Source organism: Argentina silus (genome assembly GCF_951799395.1).
Source record: "Argentina silus genome assembly, chromosome: 10".
Lineage (NCBI taxonomy): Eukaryota > Metazoa > Chordata > Actinopteri > Argentiniformes > Argentinidae > Argentina > Argentina silus.
This window is the reverse complement of record NC_139664.1, coordinates 14,372,739-14,396,832: the sequence shown is the minus strand read 5'-3', so window position 1 is coordinate 14,396,832 and position 24,094 is coordinate 14,372,739. Positions and strand designations below refer to the sequence as shown.

Below are 24,094 nucleotides of genomic sequence, written 5' to 3'. Positions count from 1 at the left end.
GCTTGGAGTACAACTCAAGAGAGAAACCACACGGAGAGGGAAACTGTCCAGCTACATTCCAGCAGCAGACAAACAGTAAAGCCAGTGTTAGGCTACAGGGGTGCGACCATCCAAACTGGCTGAGAAAATGAACTCAACGAGTTCAGAGAGGACAACCATGCATACACTGTAAGGTAAACTGCCCGTATCCACCAGAAGCATCAAAAGGCCTTGTACTGGAACCTTTTGTTCAATGCTGTGCATCAGAGCTACCAACGGGTGAGCATTTACCCATATACAAACAGGACAACACTAATCACAAACACAATCGATCACTCTACTGTGTCACTACGGGTAGGCACAAAAACAGAACATCAACAGAGTACAACACATCAGTCACAACTGATGTCAACACGAGAGCTCCTCTGTACTGGAAGAACTGAGGCAGTTGTGTGGGTTTACACAACTTCAACAGAGGAGCTGTGATGACTATTTAAGAAACACCGATATCGTCTAAGGATATCATGTTTATATATATATATATATCATCACTTTTCACAATCACATAAATAATTGATGTCAACAACTACAGATATAAAAAAATTAAAAAAAGACCACAAAATGGCTGACACATACTGTAATGTTACGGTAATACCTCTCATAGTCAATGTCGGAGTAAGTGCCCTCAGAGTATGCGCGGGACATCCGAGTGGAGCGCAGTAACCTGACTGCCTCCTCTCGACAGATGGGTTGCACGCGGTGGTTGCGGCTGGCAAAAAGACATCACAGGTGTTCAGTGTTTCAGTAGTTCAATACTCAAGATATAGAGGGTGGGAACCTGTGGAGAAAGGTCCTCTGTTTTTAACAGGACTCCTGTGATGACCTGTAGAGGACTGTTAATGGGGGGTGGGGTCACCAACTCTGAATTGTAGCTCCACCGCTCTCTTGAGGTTTGATCCAAACGCAACATCCTCCTTGTCCACTATGGTGTACTACTGTACCCACAATCTGTGTATATCGGATTCAGATCACTGGATATTGGATTCATAGACCTGTATTGTAAACACCACATACTGTACATCACAGTAGGCAGGGACAACTGCCTCTGCTGGACAACTCTTTCCAAACATAAAAACCCACAGGCCACTTATCCATTTAACAGTATTTGTGCTCCATTATTTGTTTATGCAACTCACCGAAAAAAATCCATAACAGATAGTTTGCCTCTTTATTTGTCAACAAAGAGACAAACTGTATCGTAATTGGAAATGAATATGGCTAATGTATGAAAAGTATGTGGAGATAGATGTGTCAGTATGTGTTAATGATTGTTGAAATGACAAAAGAGTGATTCTGATACTGTATGGATGAAGTGTATGGCCATAGAGTAAGCTCCTCTTGTTCACTTCTATTGACAACTGGCACACATTAGATATATGAGTATATATTTGTCCTGGTAAGGGAGAAATATATACATACACACCACACCACACCACACTTTGTGTTGTTGGCAATGGCATTGACAATGGGCTGGGAATGTGAAGTGAGGAGGGAGATTAGGAAAGAGGGCACACACCACCCTGTGTCTATGGTGATAATTCACTAGCGAACTGTCAGGTGTTACTGTACGGTACACCCAACTGTGCAGCAATGTTGCAACAGCAGCAGTATCGACACGGGCCAGTGAGACATGTGTGTTTATGGGGAAGAGCATGCCACAAAGTGCCAGTGCCATTATAACAACACAGGCCTGAAGCCTTGGTGGTTTCAGCTTCCTACAGAGGATAGAGAAGGGGGAGGGGGTCAAACATGCAGTTTCAGGTAAGGGTCTACCTGGGTTCCTTTTGATGATCATCAATAGGCTGAGTGTGTCTGGTTCGAGGTAGGGTGAGAAAATGGCTGCAACCACATGAGGGGAGAGAACAGAAACATGGTTGGATGGGGCTGAAGGAGGGAGGAGAGAGGTGGAGACCAGAGGAGAGAGAGGTTGGCGGTACAGCATTGGAGGAGAGGAGCCATGGGTGAGGAAGAGGATGCTGATGCTCTTCCTCAGGTAGAACACGCAGAGATGGATGGAGGCGATCCTAGCTTAACAGACATGCTACACAATATCATTCATACCCACGTTTAGAGGTATAGTTACTTAAACTGTACATCAAATAACATACCTGGTTTTCTTAAATTAATTAAGAACTTTCCTGACAAGAGACATTCTTTTTCTTTAAATTACATTACTACTGTATGCAAGTCTAACACTACTGTACATACAAGCATGTATAGTGCTGGTCAATAACATTCCATATCTGCACAAATAAACAAACCAACATTAATATATTCACATGTTGATTTCAAACAAAATAACAAATACAAAACAAGCTTTTAAAAATCCAATACCCCCAAATAATGATGTAAGAATTTGTATTATTTGAAGGTCTGGGACATTTCCAAATTCTCCATTACTCATTTCCTGTGTAATTTTCAACTGTTTTTAATAAATAACAGAAGTCATTAATTAAAGAGGCTGAAATACAGTCTAGTGAGCACTGTCACGCACAATTTAGATAAGTGCATTTCCTGTGTCTGACGCTGATTTAGGCTGAGCCTCAGAAATATCAAATAAACTTAATTGGACTGGAGGAAGTAAGGCCAACAGTGCCAAGGCTTCGTCGGCGGGCTCCTGCGCCCGCATCTGCAGGGCCTTGTGTGACTGGATCTGTCACATCTCTCCAGGGTGTGGTGGGAACAGAACAACACAACGCCACACCACGCCACGGCCCCAGAGAAACACGCCACGCCACTCAGGACAGGAGGAGAGGAGACACCACTGGGCTAGCGAGCTAGCTTACGTTTTGCTAGCTCCCTCATTACAACACATTATGAGCAGATATTAAAACTCTTATCATCCTCATGAAATGCAATTGGCATGTGCTTTGTGAAGATGGTGCCTATAATCAGTCTGAACTAAAGAGTAGTAAAGGCCACCTCTCAGTGTTATGGGAACAGAATTGGAACAGACAAGAGAAGAATACTGGGCTAAACGGTCTGCCTGCTAGCAGGTAGCATCTACTGCATGAAGATGATAGGATTTCAAACCATCTCAGGGAATGGGACAGGTTGCGTTGGGCGAGGTATCAAGATAAAAGTGCTAGAAGTCTCACACAGACATCAAAAGCCTGAGAGCAGCAGGCAGGCACACTGTGGTGTACGATGGGAGTGTGTCCTGTCTGAAGGGTGTGTTTCTATGGAAGCCTGTGTGAGGCAGCGTGAGTGTGTGTACCTGTCAGGTGAGTAGTGGTCATCCGACACACTGCGCCGGTCCACTCTACTGGAAGAGCTGTACTGTGACGGGTCTGGGTCATAGCCGGGGTCCAGACTTCTGCTGTATGACAGAAGTGGACTGGATCACCCCCCCCAATAGTGTACAAACTCCCCACAGTGCCCCCTAATGGTCAGGGGATGCACATCCTCACCTCCATGTGTACTATGAAATATAAGTGTGCTCCCATTGGGATTATGTGGGAGTACAGTGTGCTATTAAGACAACTAGCACAGTGATACCATCTAAAGGGCAACCTCTGATATCAGGTTCATTTCCCAATTCCCAGTGTAGTGCATTGGCAGGTAGTGTTTGTGTTTAAGTAATGTATACAACTTTTCTCCTGAATCAGTGGATATCATAATGTTGTTAAGTGGATGGTGTAGTAACCCTAATTTACCACTCCATTAGCTTTGGCAAATGAATACAGGTCTCTGGCAGTAAGAAGACAAACACGGTCAGGTACTGTATGGTCATGGTCAGACCCTAGGAGTTAGAGAGTTACCTCTGTGGAGGGGGAACGCTGGGAGACCGTGACCGCGCCCGGTTCATGTCAGCCGACCGTGAGCAGTGGTTGGATGACATCACTTGCTCCGGTACGGACAGTGTGGAGCTCTGGAGGTCCCTGCCATTCTGTCGGTAGTCTGCAGAGAGAGGTCAGAGGTCATTCAGTGGGACACTGCCCACTCCACTGAAAGAGGCAGTAGAGATTAAAATAACCATCCATATCAGCGAGCATAACTATTCCTGAGCTCTTTCAAAACTTTTCAGAAGTTGCACACAGTGGCATAGAGCACAGTCAAAGGTTTTCATTTTTCTAAATGCTGAGGTCCAATATTCAAATGGTTTCAATGTATAGTTGATTCACTCATTGCGCTCACCTTTTTTTGCATGAAACATGAAAATAGCTTTCAAAAATCAGAAACATTGTAATGAATTTTCCCTGCAAGAGTGATTAGTCCATTGAAGTTGAAGGAGTTCATTATCCAATAATCAGCCATGGCTAGCAGCCACGGTTAAGGTCAGTGCTTAGCACTATTAACGTTGATTGATATTCAATAGAGTGTATAGCACATTAAAATGAGTTAAACATAACCGTGAATCAAAAGTAGGATTAGAAGGAAACACAAGCTATTATGAAATATGAGAGGAAAGTTCACCTTCACAGGCAGTTTGGTAGTTTAACATTTTGCCTTAAAACAGTGTCCCAGGTGTTCTGCTTTCTCATCATTGCCCTGTATGCTCCTTAATATGACAGCTTGTTTCATTTTACTTTCAGACACTTATAATCCAAGGTAGAGTAAGATGCTGTAGCAGCATTTTCACCTTTTTTCAATCAAGCAATGGCATATATGATTTGGAATTCTGTTGTACACATGCATAGAAAAACCTGTATATCCGCAGCCTGAAAACACAGCTGAATTCAAATTATTTAAAACCAAGTCCTGTTTATTACTACATATTGACTATATTATAACTATACATTACTTTGATAGTAAAACTGAATTAAATATATTTCTATATTATACCTAACATCATTATATGACTAAAGAACATCTGGCTTCTCTTATGCTTAGCACCAACATGGAGCTACAGTAAGAAACCAGCCTTGCAATTAGCTAGCCTTGCGTGCAAATACAAATGTAATTCATCCTCTTTCTTGACAAGCCACTTCACGCATGAGTAGAAACTGTCTGTTAAGCACATAGAGAGAGAACCTCAACCCTCACTTAATGTGATCTAACCAGCTGAGGGGACTGCATCAGAGCTGAACCTTGTTCTAAAACAGTACCATAATATAAGGGAGCTGAAAGCAACAAAAACAGACAGAGGACAAAGTCATCTATTATTCCTCTGAATATTGAGGATGTCTTTGTTTACTAAAGTATGGTATCGGCCGTTTGATATGACCACTGGAGGATTAGCCAACATCTATAGGAGAAACTGGCTCGGAGGGATGGATGGTAGAAAAGGGCGAGGAGAGGAGAGGAGAGGAGAGGAGAGGAGAGGAGAGGAGAGGAGAGGAGAGGAGAGAGCAGAAGGGTATTCCCACTGAGTGAAGGGGGACTTGCGTTGTGAAGCTGTGAGGGACTGATGAGAATGTTAAAGAGGTGGGAGGGGTTCCTCCTCTCTACTATCACCCCGGCTTCCCCCTCGTCTGGGTGACTGACTGCTACAGTCATCTACTCTCTGGACTGGCTGGCGAGCGCTTCTCTCTGATCTAATGTGCAGCGTGGGCGCTTTGCTGTGGAGAGAGGAGCCAGGGAGCAGAGAGTGCAGATGGAGAGAAGGACGGAAGGACGGAAGGAAGGGAGGGAGGAAACTCACTGCTCCTTCACACTGGAGTGCTGCATTTATCTTAGCACCCTCCTTTTAAACACAAGACGATACAAACAGAATGTACAGACACAATGTTCTGTTCATATACTGTTTATCACCCTTGCTTGTTATATAAGAGGAATCATAATGCTGATATTCAAAGCCCCTGTGCCCTACTTTGAAAGAGAACCATGTTATCCTGAAGAAAATTAATGTTATTATCATTAGCAATACAGGCTGCTACATTATGCACTTATATGGTGAGTAACTAAATCAGTACTGTCCTCATTCACCTCATCAATATTGCTGTATTATCATTCATCTACAGTATGATTGATTCTCTGTGTAGTCTAAGTTGATGTATTCTCATTATTCATGCGGTACATGCTTCTCTGAGTATCTTACCTGATACTACCCCAACGCCATCCTCACAGTCATAGTCAGAGATCTCACTGTCACTGATTCTCTGGGATCCTGAGATGAAGTGAAGACAGAGAGAGAGGGGGGGGGGGGGGGGGAGATGTTAGTTTACTCTTGTCTGTATCTACTTTCCCTGACCATCACTTTGTGACCACCAGTTTTGGTCAGTTGAAGAGCTCAGACTTGAGTTATGCCACCATCTGGTCTGGGCAGAGAGAAGGGGTTGCATCCAGTCTCGTACTAGTGTCTGGCAAGTTGGACACTTTTACATTTTCAATGGCATTAAAATGTGCTGTCTCTCTGTATGATTGGAAGACTGCACAACAACCGCAAAATGTACTGTAAGATGCAATGTTAGCGTGTGTATGCTATCGACGTACGCTGTAGATGTTGTGGATTCCTTTCCATGTAATTGGCAATGTATTTGATGCTTTTCATGGTGACATTTTAAACTGACTTTTCAATCATCCAATTTACATCTGAAGACTGAGCCTGAGAAGAGATTCTTGTCTTCAGAGAACGCACTCGTCCTTTAGAATCTTCCCCACTGCTCTAAACTCGACTGTTTTTTCTGCCTTCTTCACCGTTCAGTCAACTTAAATCAACTGGACACTTGGGCTTTTTGTTTTTCAGGAATGACAAGTGCTGCACTGTGGCAGCGGTTCTCTCAACCTCTCATCGAAGACGGGCAGAAACTGTTTTAGTGCTCCTTTTTTAGAGCTGTCAGCTCTTTCACCTCACACAAACAGAAACGCTGAGGAAATTGTCCCAGCAAAGTGAGCCCAGGCATCTCCCTGTGGGAGTGTATCAGTGAATCAGTCCTGATTAACATACACACTACTGCACTACTATACTGTTTCCTATTAAATATCACATTCTCTTTTTAGAACAGCAGTGTGGTAGGTACCGCACAGTACGTGATTGCAGTGAGGTATGCATAATGTAGTCCCGAGGTATTTTAGGTCCTGAGTCTTCTATAGGAAAATGCAACATACCGTAGCAGATGTGGTGGATAGAGTGCATAAAGAAGAACATATGTCTCTATATTTTCTGTATGTCAGTTAATATGGTATCAGGTATGAGATTTTTACTCAGTCAACTCAAACCTTAACCTACATACACAATGGAAATATAGTGAAGTATGGCAAGTCAAGTACAGTATGTTCACACCCAGAAACACAGACACAGACACAAGCAGAGGAAATGGAGTATACAAATCAGCACAGGAGTTTTGTTTGCTTTTCAAAGAGAAAATGTTGGCAACGGGCAGGAAATGAAATAATGGATCACACTGGAAAAGCAAGTGGCCAAAATGTTCAAATGATACAATTTTGGATTAACCAAAAACTGAACTGTAAAATCGGCAGGCCTGACGCCATATTGTCTAAAGGACTGTGGTGCAGGGATAGCATACAATAGCACTGCAGAGGATCGGAGGGAACTGTGGGATAGCTCATGGGGGAGTGAAGATTTTGGAATTGGAACTGTAGGGACGGAAGCAGAGAGAGGGGGGAGGAGTTTCCAGATGAACAGCACACTCAGAGCTCTGGGGAGCAGGATGGACATGCGGGGCCGTTACCTGAATTGTACGCATGATACGGGCCTTTGTCTGCAAAGGTATCAGGTTGAGGTGAGAGGGATAAGAGAAAGAACAAGACTGTATAAACATCACTAACATTACGAAGGCAATGGCAGTTTTGTAGCAGGGTACCTGCTTGCTTGGCTTGGCTGATTTCAGTTACGAAATATGAGTGCGTGGCTTGCAAAGAGGAAGCTAAGGCTACGCCATTGATATTTCAGACTCTATCCTATCCTATACTTGTAAGACTTTTCTACAGAGTTCTTGAATGTACAGTAGGGTACACATATAAAGCGTGGACGGGATGGACGTACTCTGTAGCCTCCGCGTGGGACTCTCTCCGTGGAGCTGTCTCCGTTGTGAGTTGGGGGAGGCGCGGGGGAGGGGCATGGAGGACACGTCGTGCGTCTGCAGCTTGTACCAATGGGGCTCGTCGTCCAGAAGGGCTGTCTCCAACTCGATCAGGATCTGCAGGAGAAAAGCACCCCGGTCACCAACAACACATTCACTGCCCTCAACACACCTGATTCACACCTGCTCAATTCATCTGGGAGGGACTGTCTTTATAAAGGTCCATCCAGACTTCTCAACCAGACAGGAGTATACAGTAGGGAAGGTTTATGGTTTTTATTTTGAGGACAGAGTGGGCATGTGCTGACGTCCACCCCATGGGCCAATAAAGAGATTGACCTCCAGTAAGATCCTTGTTTTATTAGGATTTACGATTTCATCAGGGGCTTGGCCCTATTTTGGGGGGGATTAATGTGAGATAGATTAAGTGTCCAACTGTCCAAATCCAGGATGGGTGTGGTGTGGTATTAAGGATGGTCTTACCTCTCCCAGGAACTCGCTCTCCTCTTCCCTGACCCTGGCCTGGTCCCAGAGTGTGATCTCCAGCATGCGCTCTCGGAACTCCCGCCGGTGCACGGGAGAATACATAAAGGTCTGGTTCCATTTGGGCTCTAATGATTTCTTTACCGTTTTTGTTCTTCTCTTGCTTTTATCACTGGAGGAACAATAATTCAAACTGTTTTTATTTACAACCATGGTAAGAAAAGTCCCGAATAGGTCAACAAGACAAGAGACCACGGCACAATGGTATGACGCATGATCATGGCACGATGTACATAAGGCCCTCCTAAAGCTCTCAGTCACCATCACCTCCACGTCTACCGGAGGTGAGAAGGCTTCTCTGAGAAAAGCGGACGTCAAAACATCAAACTTATCTGCCTATAGGTGACAGATAAATGCATAATAATACACCATACGCCTTTTTTAAATGGCAACAATGGTCAAATGGAATGAAACACGTTCGACATAAAACCAGACAATCACAACATACATTCGACATTTCAGAGAACAATCAATCAATTCAATCAATCCTAACTTTAGCCGGAGGTTAAGCAATGGCTATGGATGGAGTGAGGTGTTCATACGTCATAGTAACTGTCTCTACTCTTACCTTCTGTCAGGGAGGAAGTAGATTTTTACATAGGGATTCCTGGGCCGTCCATCTTCCCTCGAAGGCAGGTCTTTCGCTCCCAGAATGGTGACGATAAGCTGATGGCCCACTTTGTCATACCAGAGTTTGACCTGCAGGGACAAGATCATTGTCACATGGTCAGTGGTCCCACAGGGGGAAAGGGGGGGGGTCTACCTGCTACAGTATAAAGCTGACAGATCACATGCTTAGCAGGGACTCCTCAGAGCATACAGTACATGTTTGTTGAAACATGGAGAGAAGGATGATATGATCACAGCAAACAAGAGAGTTGCAAAGGCTGAAGATGAGAGTCTACGTAGGAGTAGCAGTACCGTAAGCCTACTGGTAAGATATTGTTCGATTCAAATCAGATGTCTGTAGAGTGGCTGTATCAACTACAGTGGGCTATATCATATGAACATCTACTGTCCTCATTGCCCTAGTTTGTATGTGCATCTGTGAGAAACTGATTCTACTCTATGTGTATCTTGTTCATCCAAGCCTGTGGTCTCTAGACCACTAAGTTAACACTATATGATCTTAGAGAGAGATGGACAAAATATGCTTTGAAACTAAGCATCCATAGAACACAATGTAGAGTGCAATATACTCTTCAATAGTGTTCTAAGTACAGTATTGATATGTAGTCATAAATCATGCTGCTATGAATGATGCCAAAGATGGTTCACACTTGTCAGAGGGAAGTATGGACACCACAAGAGGACACTTAGAAGTAAGACTAAAAATCAACTGAACCCTCCATGTAAAGGAAATAACTGAAATACTAGAGGAAATCAAAAACTTCTAAGTCCTTGTCCATACTTGATTATGTAGATGATTATGGAAGGGGTCTGCACCATCTAATACCATAGTTTTGTCTGTATGCATGCAGCAAAGCAACGGAAGCATTCTATACATACATCAGTCAAAAGATCTGATATCGGCACACAACATACAGTAGGGGGCTTAGGGGCAAACAAATTGTACCATGACACCCTCAATACTGAAGCCCACTACACACACGATAAGTGCAATTTTGACCATACTTCTCCATGTGAATTATGGTAACAGTTATAGGTACAGATTCACCTTGAAAACATGACATTTAAATGATGGCCCCTATATGATACACGATGTTATATATATATATACTGTACTGTACATCGTTTACGTTGACATTACTACAGGCCCTGGGTAAGTAGAGCATAACACTGCTCCCAGAAGGGACTAATAGAACTTCCCAGAGGAACCCTGCCAAGGGTACATACCTATTTTTATACTTCCATTCTGACGCGTTACAGTACTGTATCTTAGATATACTGTATGGTGTTATAACACCTCTAAATGAGAAAATCAACAGTGCATGTCATACCAGATATTCATACACAGTATATATTATGCTGTACATCAATGATGGGACCACTTATAGTATCTACCCCAACCACATGAACATTCCTGTATCCACAATGATCCAAGTTTGAAATTAGGTTCCACACTCCAGAAATGTGGGCTCAGAGAAAATAAAACGTGTTCTAAGAATGCCTTACAAGTTCCAACAGAAAGATAAGTCACCTTGCAAGTGTTTCGCAAGTTTGGTTCATGTGAGTTCTGTATAATTTATGAGGTACAATTTGCTTATTCACTAACTCTTATCTATATTTGGCAGGAAAATGCAATATACTATAAAAGAGGGGGCGGTTAACTTAGGGCATCTTTTCATTCCAACATGAAACTTATGACCCATCAAAACTGTCACATAAATAGTTGGAAAAGTCTGTTATCATTATAACCAATTACTTACGACTCTTGTACACACAATACATCTTATTTGTGGCCTGAGATTGTCTATTAAAAGGGTCTAGTTTCATGTAACATGGAAAAATACTCTAGTTCGTTTGTCCCAGAAAATGTAATTCTGAAACATTTAAGGAGACACCCTCTTTCATTGCCAACATCAAGCACTGTTAGACTGGTGTCCATGTCAGCCATGATGTCAGACATGTTTGAAAATGTTTTCGTTATTGGATAAACAAAATCTGGCAATGAGAGAGTGTCTCTTTTAAATATTTGGTTTAGATTGGTTAGTCATGCAAAACGTTTGAGGCTCCTGGCATTGTGACATGATTGTGTAATAATGGTATGAATAATAATAATAATAATAATAATAATAATATACGAAATGGCAGAATGCACCGCACTGAAAGGGAAAGTTGGTTGAGAAGCTGCCATTTCCCTGTAATGCATTTTCCGATATGGAAACAAAGGCCAAACAGAAAGGAGCGAAGACCAAAGAGAGAGTCTGTCTGTCAGACAGGGACCATTACCTGGACCCTAGGGACAAAAGGCGCTGTTCTTCTACTAAGGCTTTGGCTCTGGGTAAGCAAAATTAAACAACAAAGAAAAATGCAATAAAACCAAAAACCACGGAACAACAAAACACACAGACTCGCGCGCACACACACACACATACACACACACACACACACACACACACACACACACACACACACACACACACACACACACACACACACACTCTAACCACACAGCAACACAAAGACATTTCATGGAGGAGGAGGAGATTCAATCTAGCCCAGTATGATTTTCACCTTTCATTTGCATCAATCTGCATATCATATTCACTAATGTGCTGTATTGTCTGGAAGCTTTAACTCTGGTTTCCTGTACCTCTATACTGTATTCCTCAGAGACAGCCTGCTCAGGGTCTTGGAGAAAATTATTGATGACTCATAATTATAAATTCCTTTGCTTGCTCTCTGGTCTGCAACTTTATCATCCTTTGTTCATCTATTTTGCGTCACAATGACGTCATTCCAATTGTTCCCCAAACACAGTTTGAAAAAGAAAAAAAAACATACATACTAACAAACATACTAACCCTAACACATATCATTATTCATCAGGTTCTTGATCTAGGGTGTATAAACTGCAGTAGGATTCTCTTGTTTATGTTTCAAGGTCAGCTCATTCATGGGATTGAGAACTTCTATGGCAGTGTGTGCCACAGGTTGAGATTGCAGAGATGAGGGCTGGGCTCTGATTGGCTGAGAGGGTGTATTTGCGTCAGAACTGTCAGCGTTGGTCTCCTGGGTCTATGCCTATGGGTGCTTGAGGGCCCACGCTCTCTGATGCTTCAACATAGGAGACAGTATCAGCAGCAGAGATTAAATCTCCCCCTCACCAAAGACAACAACAACTAGAACAATACAGTAACACATCAAAAGCTTTCCTTCCTGCTACAGTATCAACGCTACGAGTGCAGCTTTTTTTTTCACAGTACTAATATCACAGGGTTTAAAGAGACAGACTGAAATATCAAACATCATCCTGTCTTCCTCAGATATGGACTTAATTGATAGATATTCATATTTTAGATATTAGCTTTACATTGCATATTATAGCGTTCTGTTTTTTTGTTCCTTTTCAAGAATATCAGATATCCTGTGTTTTGAGACAACACAATACGTCAAGAAGGAGATATCTAGTCTAATATCGAGTCTATTCTCTTCAGGCCTCCTGGATTTCAGAGTCAATTCAACCCATGTTTATCACAAATACCAACCCTTTACTCACTTGTCCCGAGAGTGTATTTTACAATGAACTACATGGAGACGGAAGGTAACATGATCTATCTCCCTCTGCTCCATTGGGATGAGGCCAACTGAACTCTCCTGCCCAGTGGAGGCATTCCAGGTCTTGTCTCATTGTCTCATCAGTACTGCTCCTCTCTCAAATGTTTGTGACTGTTGTATTTAGCATTCCGGTTATTAAAATTAATACACATTATTCTACAGTACGTGTATCGTATTGTATTCGTTACTGTTCGAACATCAGAAAATCAGTAAGTTGTTTGGCTTAACCGGTAAACCTGGTTATCAATATAAAAAGGGCCCTACATGTAAATACTGTATGTTCTATGTTATTGTTGTATTATGTTCTATAATTATTCTATAATTTTTTAGGGATAATCAGAGCTAATCTAGCTTGCTGTAACACTGCAGAGACACAGAGACAAATCTACACAGAATCCCCAGTGTGCAAGTCCTACTGTAAGATGCCTCTCCCAGGCGATGGGTGGGGGGGGGTTAAGTACTCACTGAGAGCTGTCCTGACAGGTACTGGGGGGCGTCCCTCAGCATACTGGGGCTCATGGGAGACGTGACAGAGATGGAGGGGCGCTCCATCTTCTGAGATTCAAAAGAACTCGAACCTGTGACAGTGCATCAAAGGTTTTTCATCAGATTTTAGAACTCTATAGGTGAGCCTACAGTATGTGGTTTTGCTAACATATTTCAATGATAGAGAGAGGGAGAGGAAGAAGGGGGGAGAGGGGGAGAGAGAGAGGGAGGGAGAGAGAGAGAGACAGAGATACAATCACCCCTCCCTGACAGTTCCTTCGCTTGATATTATTTGGATGATTAATTGGCTAACTCAGGCTAATGAGTTATCGTTGGGGAAGGAAAGGACTAGCCAGACTTACTTGATTCCAGTTGTGCATGTGTGCTGTCTGGTATCCGAGGAATATCTCTGAAAGGAGAGAAAGGGGGAGGGGGATCAATTCTGGCTAATGCTGAATGCACTGTGTTTTAATGGCCCTAAGCACAACATTAGTCTTCATTCTCCCAGTAGCTCCCTCAGCAATACAAAGCAGGTCAAATATGGAAATTGACATAGCAAAGGGCTTTCAGCTTTCTCTGGGTATCTCTACTTTCAAAAACAATTGGCATCCCGCTGTTAGTGGAGAAGAGTGTGTGGGCAAGGCAGCAGCAGTCTTTCATTTCACTGTGCCGCATTGCTAGTGCCTTATGAGGGCCTGACACAGCCATCTCACTGGAGGAGAGAGGCACAGACGTTAAATAAACAAGCCAGCGGTTGCAAAACAAATTCAATTCAAATACTACCCCGCCACCCCGCCACCTCCCACCCCACCACACACACACACACCTCCCCACCCTCTTTTCCATTTCTCATGTCCACTCCTGCTGCTCAAGTTTTTGTGTTGCACTTCCTGACTCGTTGGGACAGCAGTAAGGTTTATAAACACTGTTGTAAAGTCATTGCCCCAGAGAGCATTGATGAGAATACACTTGGGGTTTGATGTGACTGTGGTCAGAAGCATGGTTGTTGTCAGGTCTTACCCTATGGGTCGCGAGACCACCAGTTCTACCTGGGGTTCAGGCTTTGATTCTAGAATGATATTGTAAACTTCTTTGAATGTGGCTCCTTGTAAATGCCTCCCGTTCCATTCCAGAACCTGGTCACCTGCAGAAAAATACACTTGGTCAATCACACAGTCAGAGATTCCACATGGATACAAACAGGCAGAATATAAACAGCATACAGACGACACAGTTCACTTAAAACAAATAGCACTACATTGTAATCTACCTGTTAAAGCTATTTAGAAATAGGCACATCTTATGATAATGTATATTAGAGTAACAAATCTGACAAGTGAATTGATGCATGGAATTTAAAATACAACACCAACATCAGCTACAACTACAATACTTACAGTATGATAGATGTACAGAATGGTCTGCAAGCAGGGGAGGCTGGTGGAGGTAGAAATCGGGGGACGGGCTCATTGTAATGCATGGAATATACGAGTTATGATACCATTTCTCATTCCATTCCATGCATTACAATGAGCCTGTCCTCCGATTTCTACCTCCACCTGATTTCTACCTCCCCTGTCTTGGAGGACGCTTAATGGTGTCTCAAAATGTTTGACCCATCAGAGGTCATTCTCACCACCATTTTACCAGTAATTAAAATGTTTAATGCCTCACTGAGGTGATGCTTATTATAGCGTTAGAGCTGTGCATCTGAGAAATGTATTCACTGTACTATACGATACAATACTATGCACCAAGAACAACAACCTTAACAAGGAACCTTCTGTAACAAGGAAAGGGCCTGAGGTGATGATATTGATGTATTAATTAGTGTTAAATTAATGGCCAGTGTGGGTATAACATGATGCTAGTACCTGGTCTGAGGTGTCCAACAGTGTCCGCTAGACTTCCTTTCCTCACTTTAGTGATGTAAGCACAAAGTCTACCAGATTCTGTCATCTTGCCACCGACCACCTGTTGAGAAAGCATGTGCAGAATCAGCATGGTCAATATGGTGGAACTGGCAGGGAGTATGTGGTGAATTGTACTGCAAGTGTCTGCAAGCACTTGCATTTGCCATATTTGAAAATCCATGTTTGAATGCCGACATGGTGCAGTAAATGCACTGAAACGGAATTGCAAGTAGCCACATAACATCATACAGTAAGTGTAACATCTGCCTGTGAGGTAATGTTCTTAAACAAAACAAAACCACTACATGTTTAAGGGTCAACGAAAATGTTCATTCTCTTTTCAAAATGTCCAGACTGCCTGTGCTTTTCCTGGGGCCTACTCCGGTGCTCTCAGTGGTCCTGAAACACTACAGACCTGGAGGCCAGCACTGTACTACTATAAACCCCTGGACCGCTCTCCCTCCATGGGAATCATACAAATAAAATCCCTCTTAATGGCAGCTGAATGCCAACATACAAAGGAGCTTAGGGAAGTCTGCTAAATGAAATGGCTTTATGTAACAAGCTTGGGCCAGCGTGAGGGACTGAGAGGGAGAGAGAGAGAGAGAGAGAGAGAGAGAGAGAGAGAGAGAGAGAGAGAGAGAGAGAGAGAGAGAGAGTGAGAGAGAGAGAGAGTGAGGGAGAGAGAGACGGGCAGAAACTGGTTGGTTGGCCGCTGCTGAGCGGACAGAAACGCACACAGAGGCACTGACCAGACACAAACATGCCAATTCAGGAAGTTCATTCAATCAGTAATGATTTTCTCATCTTGCCACTCTCCTTTTCCCTCCTGATGGCCCGCCGTGCTCCCTGTACTTTGGCTGCTCAGCTCTTTTACCAGTCTGAGACACTCGCAGATCGTTCACATTAATGCATTACGGAGGGTAAGGAAAACTAAAGCAACGATTCATCAAAAAATCGACCCATCTTATCATTGTACTGTAAATATGGGACGTGTGGTCTGTGCATATGGGGAAAAAGTGACGTGGCAAAATAATCCAAATCAAACTGTATATGACGAGCTAGGGTAAGACTAACACAATTCTCTGGACTAATGACATTTTTATGTCACAGTATACTCTCAGCCGTACAATTACAATGTATTATATACGATTCCTCTGAGAGGACCACTGTGACTTAACATTTCTAAAAACCATTTCAATACCAACATACAGTACTGTATACTCTTTGTGGCATCTGGAATAATCTATTCAACAAGTTTGTTGGAATGTTGCGAGGTGTGCACAGTAGGAACTGGGAGGGCAGAGGTGTGTAAACCAACACATACTGTATACTGGATGATAATGGTATTGTTAAATGATGGTGTCTTGCTGCCACTGACAAGGTCTAGAGTGATTTGTTTGTGGCCGTTGAGCCTATGAATGTAGTTAATTAAAATAGTTCAATGTGTACATGTTTGGAAAATTACAGTATTCAATATCAGATGAAGCTCATTAATATTAATCAGGGACCTAATTAGGAATGTAATGAATATTAATAAAACACAATGATGTAATTAATAATTAGAAGCCAAGAGGGCACAACAGCCACATATCACTTCAAAATGAAAGTGCATTTGAGAGTTGGTACCACATAATACTAAATCATATTAAAGCAGTTGATTATTATTTTTCTGACTCACATATGCAGTGACCCCTCATAATTCTGAACAAAGGTTCTCACAGCTTCAAAATCATCTTTAGTACAGCCCTTTTGATCTCCTAATATGCAGTGTTCTATTTCATCTGTCGGACAGCTTCAGCTGGGCGTCTGACAGGTCAGACCAGGTCGGAGAAGCAGGCTCAGATGTCCAGACGGGGGTTCCTGGACTCACCTTCAGTCCCAGCAGCGCTCCTGAGTCTCGAGGCACACTCCCATCCTTCATCCGCTTGTTGAGCAAAATCCGCCCTATTAGGCGATCCCCATCTTTGGATGGCTGCCATGTCACCGGGTGCTACAAGGTCAAAGCAACAACACACCTCGTGTTTTACAACAGATACGCTTTGCTATTTGACACTTAAACCAAAAAAAAAAAAGAGACTACTAAAGAAAAGTGTGTTTGTGGGGGGTGGGGGGGTATCAATTCACTAAATTGAATGAAAGATCACACAAACTCTGCTTGGTTATCTAACCTGATCATTGGAGCGCTCTACTATGTCTATTTCAGATTATGTAATATGGCTTTCCTTTGGGATTACTGGATGTCCCAATTAGGTAATATAAGGCAAATGTCATCAAAAACCTAATACTAATTTCCTCGATCGGATCACATAAATACGGACTGTAAGGCAAAATGTTATATTTTGTCATTCGATGATGGACTTCATCTATTCTATCGGTAATGCTGCCAACAACTATGGCAGTGGCTATGAATAGTTATCATAATACTAGTGGTATTAGTGCAGTATTGGATTACATCGCTATGTCCATCAAAGGTTTGTCCTAGAAAGATATCCTCTGAAATTATTTTTTTTCTTTTTTAGTTAAGATGACCGTTGATGTGTTGGTAGAGGCAGAGCCCTATATACATTATGTACAGTCTACAGGGCTCTGGGTAAAGGTGGAATTCAAATATTCATTGCATCCAGTTGCAGAGTTTGTGTGATCTTGCCAGCATGTACAGTAAGGCTGAGAGTGAGCTGCATGCAGCACCCCATGCAGAGTAAAGCAGGCAGACCCAGCCCTCCTACTCCAGCCCAGAGCAGAGCAGAGCAGAGCTGCAGCGACAGCAGAGGCTAAGGCCTCGCTCTGCTGCTCTGCTGCTCTGCTGCTCTGCTGCTCCGCCACACACACAGTACGTCAGCTCTCAAGTGGAACAGTAAAAAAGCAGATGGAGAAGAAAAACAAAACGAATAATGCAAAAAAAGAAGGTAAACCAAAGCAGGAGTTATGGAAGAAAAAACAAAAAGGACAGCACGATCGTAAGGCCACGATAATCCCCTCCCCCCCCCCCCCTCCTCCCCCCCAAAAAAGAGATGAAATCACAAACATGACAGTGGAAGGGAAAAAAGAAAAACATAACTTGGTCTGTGAGCAAAACAAATCCAATCTTCCCTGTTACGTGTGCTTGATTTAGAGATTTGGTATTGAACTGAGAACTGAGTGGAGAGCTAGGGGAGTATAATGACTTGAGTAGTGTGGGAGAAGGGAGTCATCACAGTGAGGGACTTGGGCCTGTGTGTGAGGTGTCCCTGTTGGTCTAACATGGCCACTTCATTGCAATAACACAAAAATACGGAGAAAGACTAACATGCAACTAGAAGACCCACATTCTTGTTGTGTGGCATGACAAACAGAGGGTTGTGTTTAAATGCTCTTTTTTTTTATTATTTTACTGTATGAATCTTTTTTTTTTCTTGCCAGAGAGCAAACAGCAGAGCAAGCAAGAGGGTGCCCCACCTCCTCTTTCGGCAACACCCGGCTAGGTGCTGCCGAAAAATATAAACCCGAAAATAAAAACCGAAGGTTCAAGAGAAATCAATTCAAATTATAAAATCAACCAAATAAACATCTCACCTATTTACAATTAGTGACAGAGAGCAAACAAAGACCGGATGAGTAGGTAAATAAATCAAAAACAAAAACAAAATGCAGGCTACATAGTCTCAGTACCTTCTCACTATGGCTATGCTCCTCGTTTAGGGTTGTGCTACTGCACGTATCAACGCCAGAGTCTTTAACCTGGGGTTCACACCATTCCAAGTCCTCTTCGAATGAGTGGCCCCCAAAGCGCACCATTTTCTTTTGCCTCTCAGATAAGGTGTGTGTCGAGTCGGACAAAAATGCCTGCTCAATAGTTTTTCTTTTTCCCCTTTGACTGTCCCCTACAGGTGTGGGATAAAAACAGAAAGAAAAAAGAAAACATGCAGAGGTGTAAATAAAACAAAGGAAACATGAAATGACAAAGGACTCTGAGAGGGGGGGGGGGGGGGGGAGGAAGGGAAGGGGGCAGGGGGGCAGGGCTCCGCATGTCTCACCAAAGACATTGGGGAGGCCTCGCTGCTATGCCAAGACGCATGGTCCCACCAGTGGCCATCCATATCCCCTGTCGGTGCGCCACAACACACAAGAGAGGACAGCGAGAGGGACCGGTGAGGACACCACAGAGCCAAGACTGTGCTGACACACTGACACACTGACAGTAGACAGACAAACACACATAGTGTACAGACAGACACACAGGCACACACGCATGCACGCACACACACACACACACACAGTAGACAAAAGTCACTCCCACACACATGCACACACACACACACACACACACACACACACACACACACACACACACACACACACACAGTAGACACTGTCACTCCCACACACACGCACACACACTTTATTATATTACATTATGCATACACAGTACAGTACCTGTGGAGAGAACAGAAACATACAGCACACAGTAGATGCCACAACGGTTGTAAGCACAAAATAAATGAGCATAAACTGTCAGGAAGTACAAGCACATATTGTACCATTTTAGGTTTTGACAAGAGTGTATTTTTTCAACCCATGTATATCCAATTTATATCTATATCTATATTTATGTTTACTCTGCAGAATCATGTTCAAATGAATATCACTCTGCCCCATTTCCTACCCCATGCCTCTCTCAGGTGCAAGCAACTAGATGTACAGGGGAGAACTGGTCCAAGAGCAGGACGCAATCTTCATGAATAATTAACTCATGTTGCCAGTGAGCCTCTTTTCCAAGACATTTTGTTTGGTTTTGTTTTCCAGAAACAAGCTAAAGAGCTTGGCTCTCGGTTGGTCGTAACTTTAAATCAGCAGACAGGAGCTCACATTGTTCAAACTAAGTTAAAATCCTCCTATCTTATCCTCCTGCATCAAGAGGAAGCTGGGCTGTGCTGTAATATGTTTAACTGGGACAAAAATTGCAGTGCCACAGCAACCTTAACTGACCTCAATCTAAAGTGCACCACAGAGAGCTTTTTAAGATGCTATCCCGATTGCGATTTCTGTTGTGGCATCAGTGGATACAGCCTTGAGAAATGTAGGGCTGGGCAAATGGCTGTAATGGCATTACATGTTGGATCTTTTTCCTTTTTTTTTCTTGGGCTCAGAAAGTTGACTGAGAAGCAGTCGTCTTCCTGCAGGCAGCCCGGCAGCACTTGAGTTGCGAGAGAGGGAGTCCATTTTCTCATGTGTGCGCTCCAGTAATGTAGTGTGATATGTCTGCTATGGGTCAGGGGGGATGGAATGAGACCAGGCCCCTCAGAGAAACCAAGACCCCTTCGCTGTAAACACCCATCTCTCTCTCTCCTCCATCTTCCACCGTGAGACTCCAACGGTCTGCTTTGCTACTATAGTCCTTTCCTCGCGAGGGAGAGTCAGCTGATAGCTTGTACACGGGAGACCCTCTCCTGCTGAGTCTACTACTCCATGTTACTTTGATGTAATACCTCGAAATAATAGTAATACCTCTTTGACGTTTTACCTCTAAATGCTCACACAAATTGAGTAAAACAGTTGAACATTTGAACGGCTAGCGCTTGACAACACCAACCGCCACCCCAAAGCACACACACACATACATACACACACACACACACACACACACACACACACACACACACACACACACACACACACACACACACACACCCGTCTCCTCCATAGTGATAAACGGTGGATGTGTGAAGCCCAGAGACGACGTGACCCTGAGATCAACAGCAACAGCTCGTATTGAACTGACATGGCAAAGTCACAGCTGTGAAATCTAAGAGGCAGGTGGACTTGGGATCATAAATCCACTCTGTGCTGCCAATGGGAGAAACAGGGAGAAACAGAAAGGGGAGGAAAAGCCAGACATATACTGTGCTGTAGATCTTTCAATCCAACATTACTTTTGGACAAGTTCTCAACAACCGTGTCATCTTTTTACAGCCATCGTCATCAGTGTTTCCTCTGGTGGGTCTGCAGAGACGGCAAGCACTTCAATTTGATGCAGAGGCTTTAAAAACATTAAGCTAATTAAACAAGTGAAAAATATTGAATTTAAAAGGTAGGAACGGTGGGAACTCTCCCAGGAAGGAGAGGTACAGAGGATGGGGTGGAGGTGGTCCTGGGAGAGGACATCTCATTCTGGAACATTGTTTGAAGTTCACTGAGATACTGCACCACTCTCTCACCAGAAGCATCTGCTGGGTAGTGGTTCTGCCACTCAGAGAAAGTACAGTCATTTAGGCCAGCTAAGAAGTACCCGACATTAAACGCTCCCATTTAACATATAACCAATGAACATTTTACTATCATTAGCTTCTATAGGCCACTCATTTTACAATTCAATAACACAGCAATTTAAGAAATCGACCTAATGAAGTTATGCATATTAAATGCATACAGCGATAAAGTGTGAGTGATGGTCCCTTGCTCACAGAGAAGTGGGATTTCGTGACGACGGCCCATTCAGCATGGTCTCCATTGTGGCGATGTGGCGGTACATGAATATCTATTGCGTGTGTGAACCGACTGTACGCAGCGAGCCTTTATGGCTGCAGGCGCCGGTAAGGCCATCTAAAACGACTTCATTTATGCAACCCCCAAGCTGCACACATCATTTCCTTCACTTCACTTCACCTCTGCAAAGATGGAGGTTCTAATGGATGCATACAGGACAGGTCTGTATAACAACATGTCTCTTTGCTCTACGGGTTGCAATCAAAAAGGTTGGGGGTCAATTATGAGGATGCTGAGAAAGCAGTGCCCCCTAGGCTAGGGGATAAACCTCAAGGCTGGGATCCAATCAGTTGCAGATAACAGCGTTTAAGCTTTCAGCACTGCAATTTCAGAGCAGTATGTTCCGGGTAGAAGGAGTTGACACTTGATATTAAAATCACGAGTCCCTCCATAAGGGACACACTGGTGTGCAAATCAGCTATTTCACCATTAGTTAATTTCCATACAACATTTTAATATAAATAGATTTTCATACTGAGTCTTTAAGCTTGCAAAGACATTTTTTAATACACTGAAAAAAGTTCTTAATTCCCTTCCTTGTGCTGGCACTAGATTGCAAGGTCAATGTCTGCAAAACAAACACACTTCCTTCATCCCTCCCTTTCGCCCATCCTTCTGAGTGCTAAAATCACTTACTGTATACAGTTATGCCCAGTGATAAAACATTATGGATGTCCCCAGATGGGCTTTGCCCTCCCTGACCCTCTGTAACCAACAGCTGACAACAGTGATTACCCTCTCTGCCACCGAGCTGCTGGTCGGCATAAACACAATAACACATTTTAGCATGGCAGCCACTCTCAGCGGCAGAAATGACTTTGCAAATGTGTTCATGATAGCCCAAACAGCTTACGGTGGCGCATTTCTGCACAGGGAGAGAAGAATCCCAAACGTGTAAATCACACAGAGAAGCCAGGCGGTGCAGTGGGTCCTAAGAGTCCCTCCTCTCTGGGAACGATAGACTCCATATGGAACATCAGCAGTCACTCTCCTGCTCATCTACAGCCTCTCTCCCCTCCCCCCTACCCCCCCCCCCCCCCCCCCACTCACCCATCCTACCCACCCCAGCGGCCCACCCTCATTATCTGTCCAATCGGATTGGGGCGAGCGCCAGCGTAGAGCATGTAGCCTCCTGGTTTATCAACAGTGGCAACCACAATTGGGCCCTGATCCCTGGTGAGGTGCTGTGGTTTTTCAGGGAGCAGGAAAATCATCACGGCCATAAATTGTGAGCATCAGCAGTCTGCGCCCCGGCCCCCCGTTTCGCTCAGGCTCCGTGGCCCACAAAGTGCTGATTCAGGGCGAACGCTGCGCACAGGCAGCGGCAAGAGTTCACCGCCAGCAGGCTCTCCATCACTTTGACAACTCAATAAAAACCAGTGTAAACTATTAATTGGATCATTAATTATTGACGCTGTTTTTACTACAATTCGGGGGGCGAGAGGAGAAAGAGAGAGGGTTGAAACATTGTGTATGTTTAAACATAGTATCCGTGTTAGAAAAGGAGAAGCGGAGGGGGATGATTTTGTGTCTAGCGAGAGCAGATCCTCCAGAACACATTACGGTTTAACAGGTCACAGAAATCGACGACTAATGATTCATTTGTCATCGTGAAACATCCACACGTTCTAAAATAAACAAGATACAAATGAACACATTATCCAAAAATACAAAACGAAAGAAATGTGTGCTTATATTAAAAGTGTACTTTGTCTCGCAGGAAAGGGTAAGTTGTTGTTCAAATGTTTTCACCTTGCACAAAACCCCTGATCAACTACCCATCAGACACAGAGCCAGGCCCCAGTCCCAGATGGTGAAAGCCCATAATGAGGATGTACTCTGGGCTATCACAACACCGTGTCCACCCCTCTTCTTCCCTAAGCCTCTCTTTTCTGTCCTGCCTGCACTATTATGAGACTGCATGTCAGGGAATCAATAAAGAGGAAAACAGAGGGAGAGGGACGTCGCACTAAATCAGTCTCGGGCCCTCGGGGGGGCAAGAGCCAAGCCCATTACAGCTGGCATGATCCCCCCCCCCCCCCCCCCCCCCACCACCACCACCACCACCACTCTCCCCCCCCCCCCCCCCCCCCCCAAGGCCCCCCAGGGTCTCCAGGGTTAGAGAGCATGACATGAGGCCTGCTTAGCCCGCCGTTACACACCCATTCCTTCACCTCAGCCTCCCTCCCAGGCCACTCAAGCAGCGCACTGAGTGCACAGAGACCAACGCGCTGACTGGACACATATGGCCAAAAGGTGCTTTCTGCCCTCTTTCTCCAGCTTTCTCCTGTCTCCATTGGCAATTAGAATTGATGTTCTGCTCAGCTGGTTATGGCTCTTTCGTTTTTCTTCTTCAAAGTCACACTGGTGAGGGATAAAAATGTTCCACCACCATTGCTAATCAAAGAGAGCGCTTGCTAT

At 43.8% G+C, this 24,094-nt stretch overlaps 1 protein-coding gene across 8 annotated transcripts in view; it reads right to left on the bottom strand.

Moving 5' to 3' along the window:
* rims2a (regulating synaptic membrane exocytosis 2a) overlaps positions 1-24,094 on the bottom strand; it is a gene marked incomplete at both ends in the record, with an annotated part of 122,544 nt that overhangs the window by 38,196 nt on the left and 60,254 nt on the right. For 3 of the 8 annotated variants that reach the window (XM_083678349.1, XM_083678350.1, XM_083678355.1), the window contains 15 exons: positions 1,813-1,878; positions 3,257-3,358; positions 3,801-3,939; positions 6,020-6,088; positions 7,614-7,643; positions 7,928-8,081; positions 8,448-8,619; positions 9,076-9,206; positions 11,421-11,468; positions 13,215-13,327; positions 13,598-13,644; positions 14,256-14,379; positions 15,110-15,209; positions 17,022-17,141; positions 18,800-19,011. In XM_083678349.1, the coding sequence (XP_083534475.1) occupies positions 1,813-1,878; positions 3,257-3,358; positions 3,801-3,939; positions 6,020-6,088; positions 7,614-7,643; positions 7,928-8,081; positions 8,448-8,619; positions 9,076-9,206; positions 11,421-11,468; positions 13,215-13,327; positions 13,598-13,644; positions 14,256-14,379; positions 15,110-15,209; positions 17,022-17,141; positions 18,800-19,011 (1,627 nt within the window). Of the gene's footprint in view, positions 1-634; positions 749-1,812; positions 1,879-3,256; positions 3,359-3,800; positions 3,940-6,019; positions 6,089-7,613; positions 7,644-7,927; positions 8,082-8,447; positions 8,641-9,075; positions 9,207-11,420; positions 11,469-13,214; positions 13,328-13,597; positions 13,645-14,255; positions 14,380-15,109; positions 15,210-17,021; positions 17,142-18,799; positions 19,012-24,094 lie in introns of all 8 variants that reach the window. The other 5 variants (XM_083678351.1, XM_083678353.1, XM_083678352.1 and 2 more) reach the window with 5 other exon arrangements.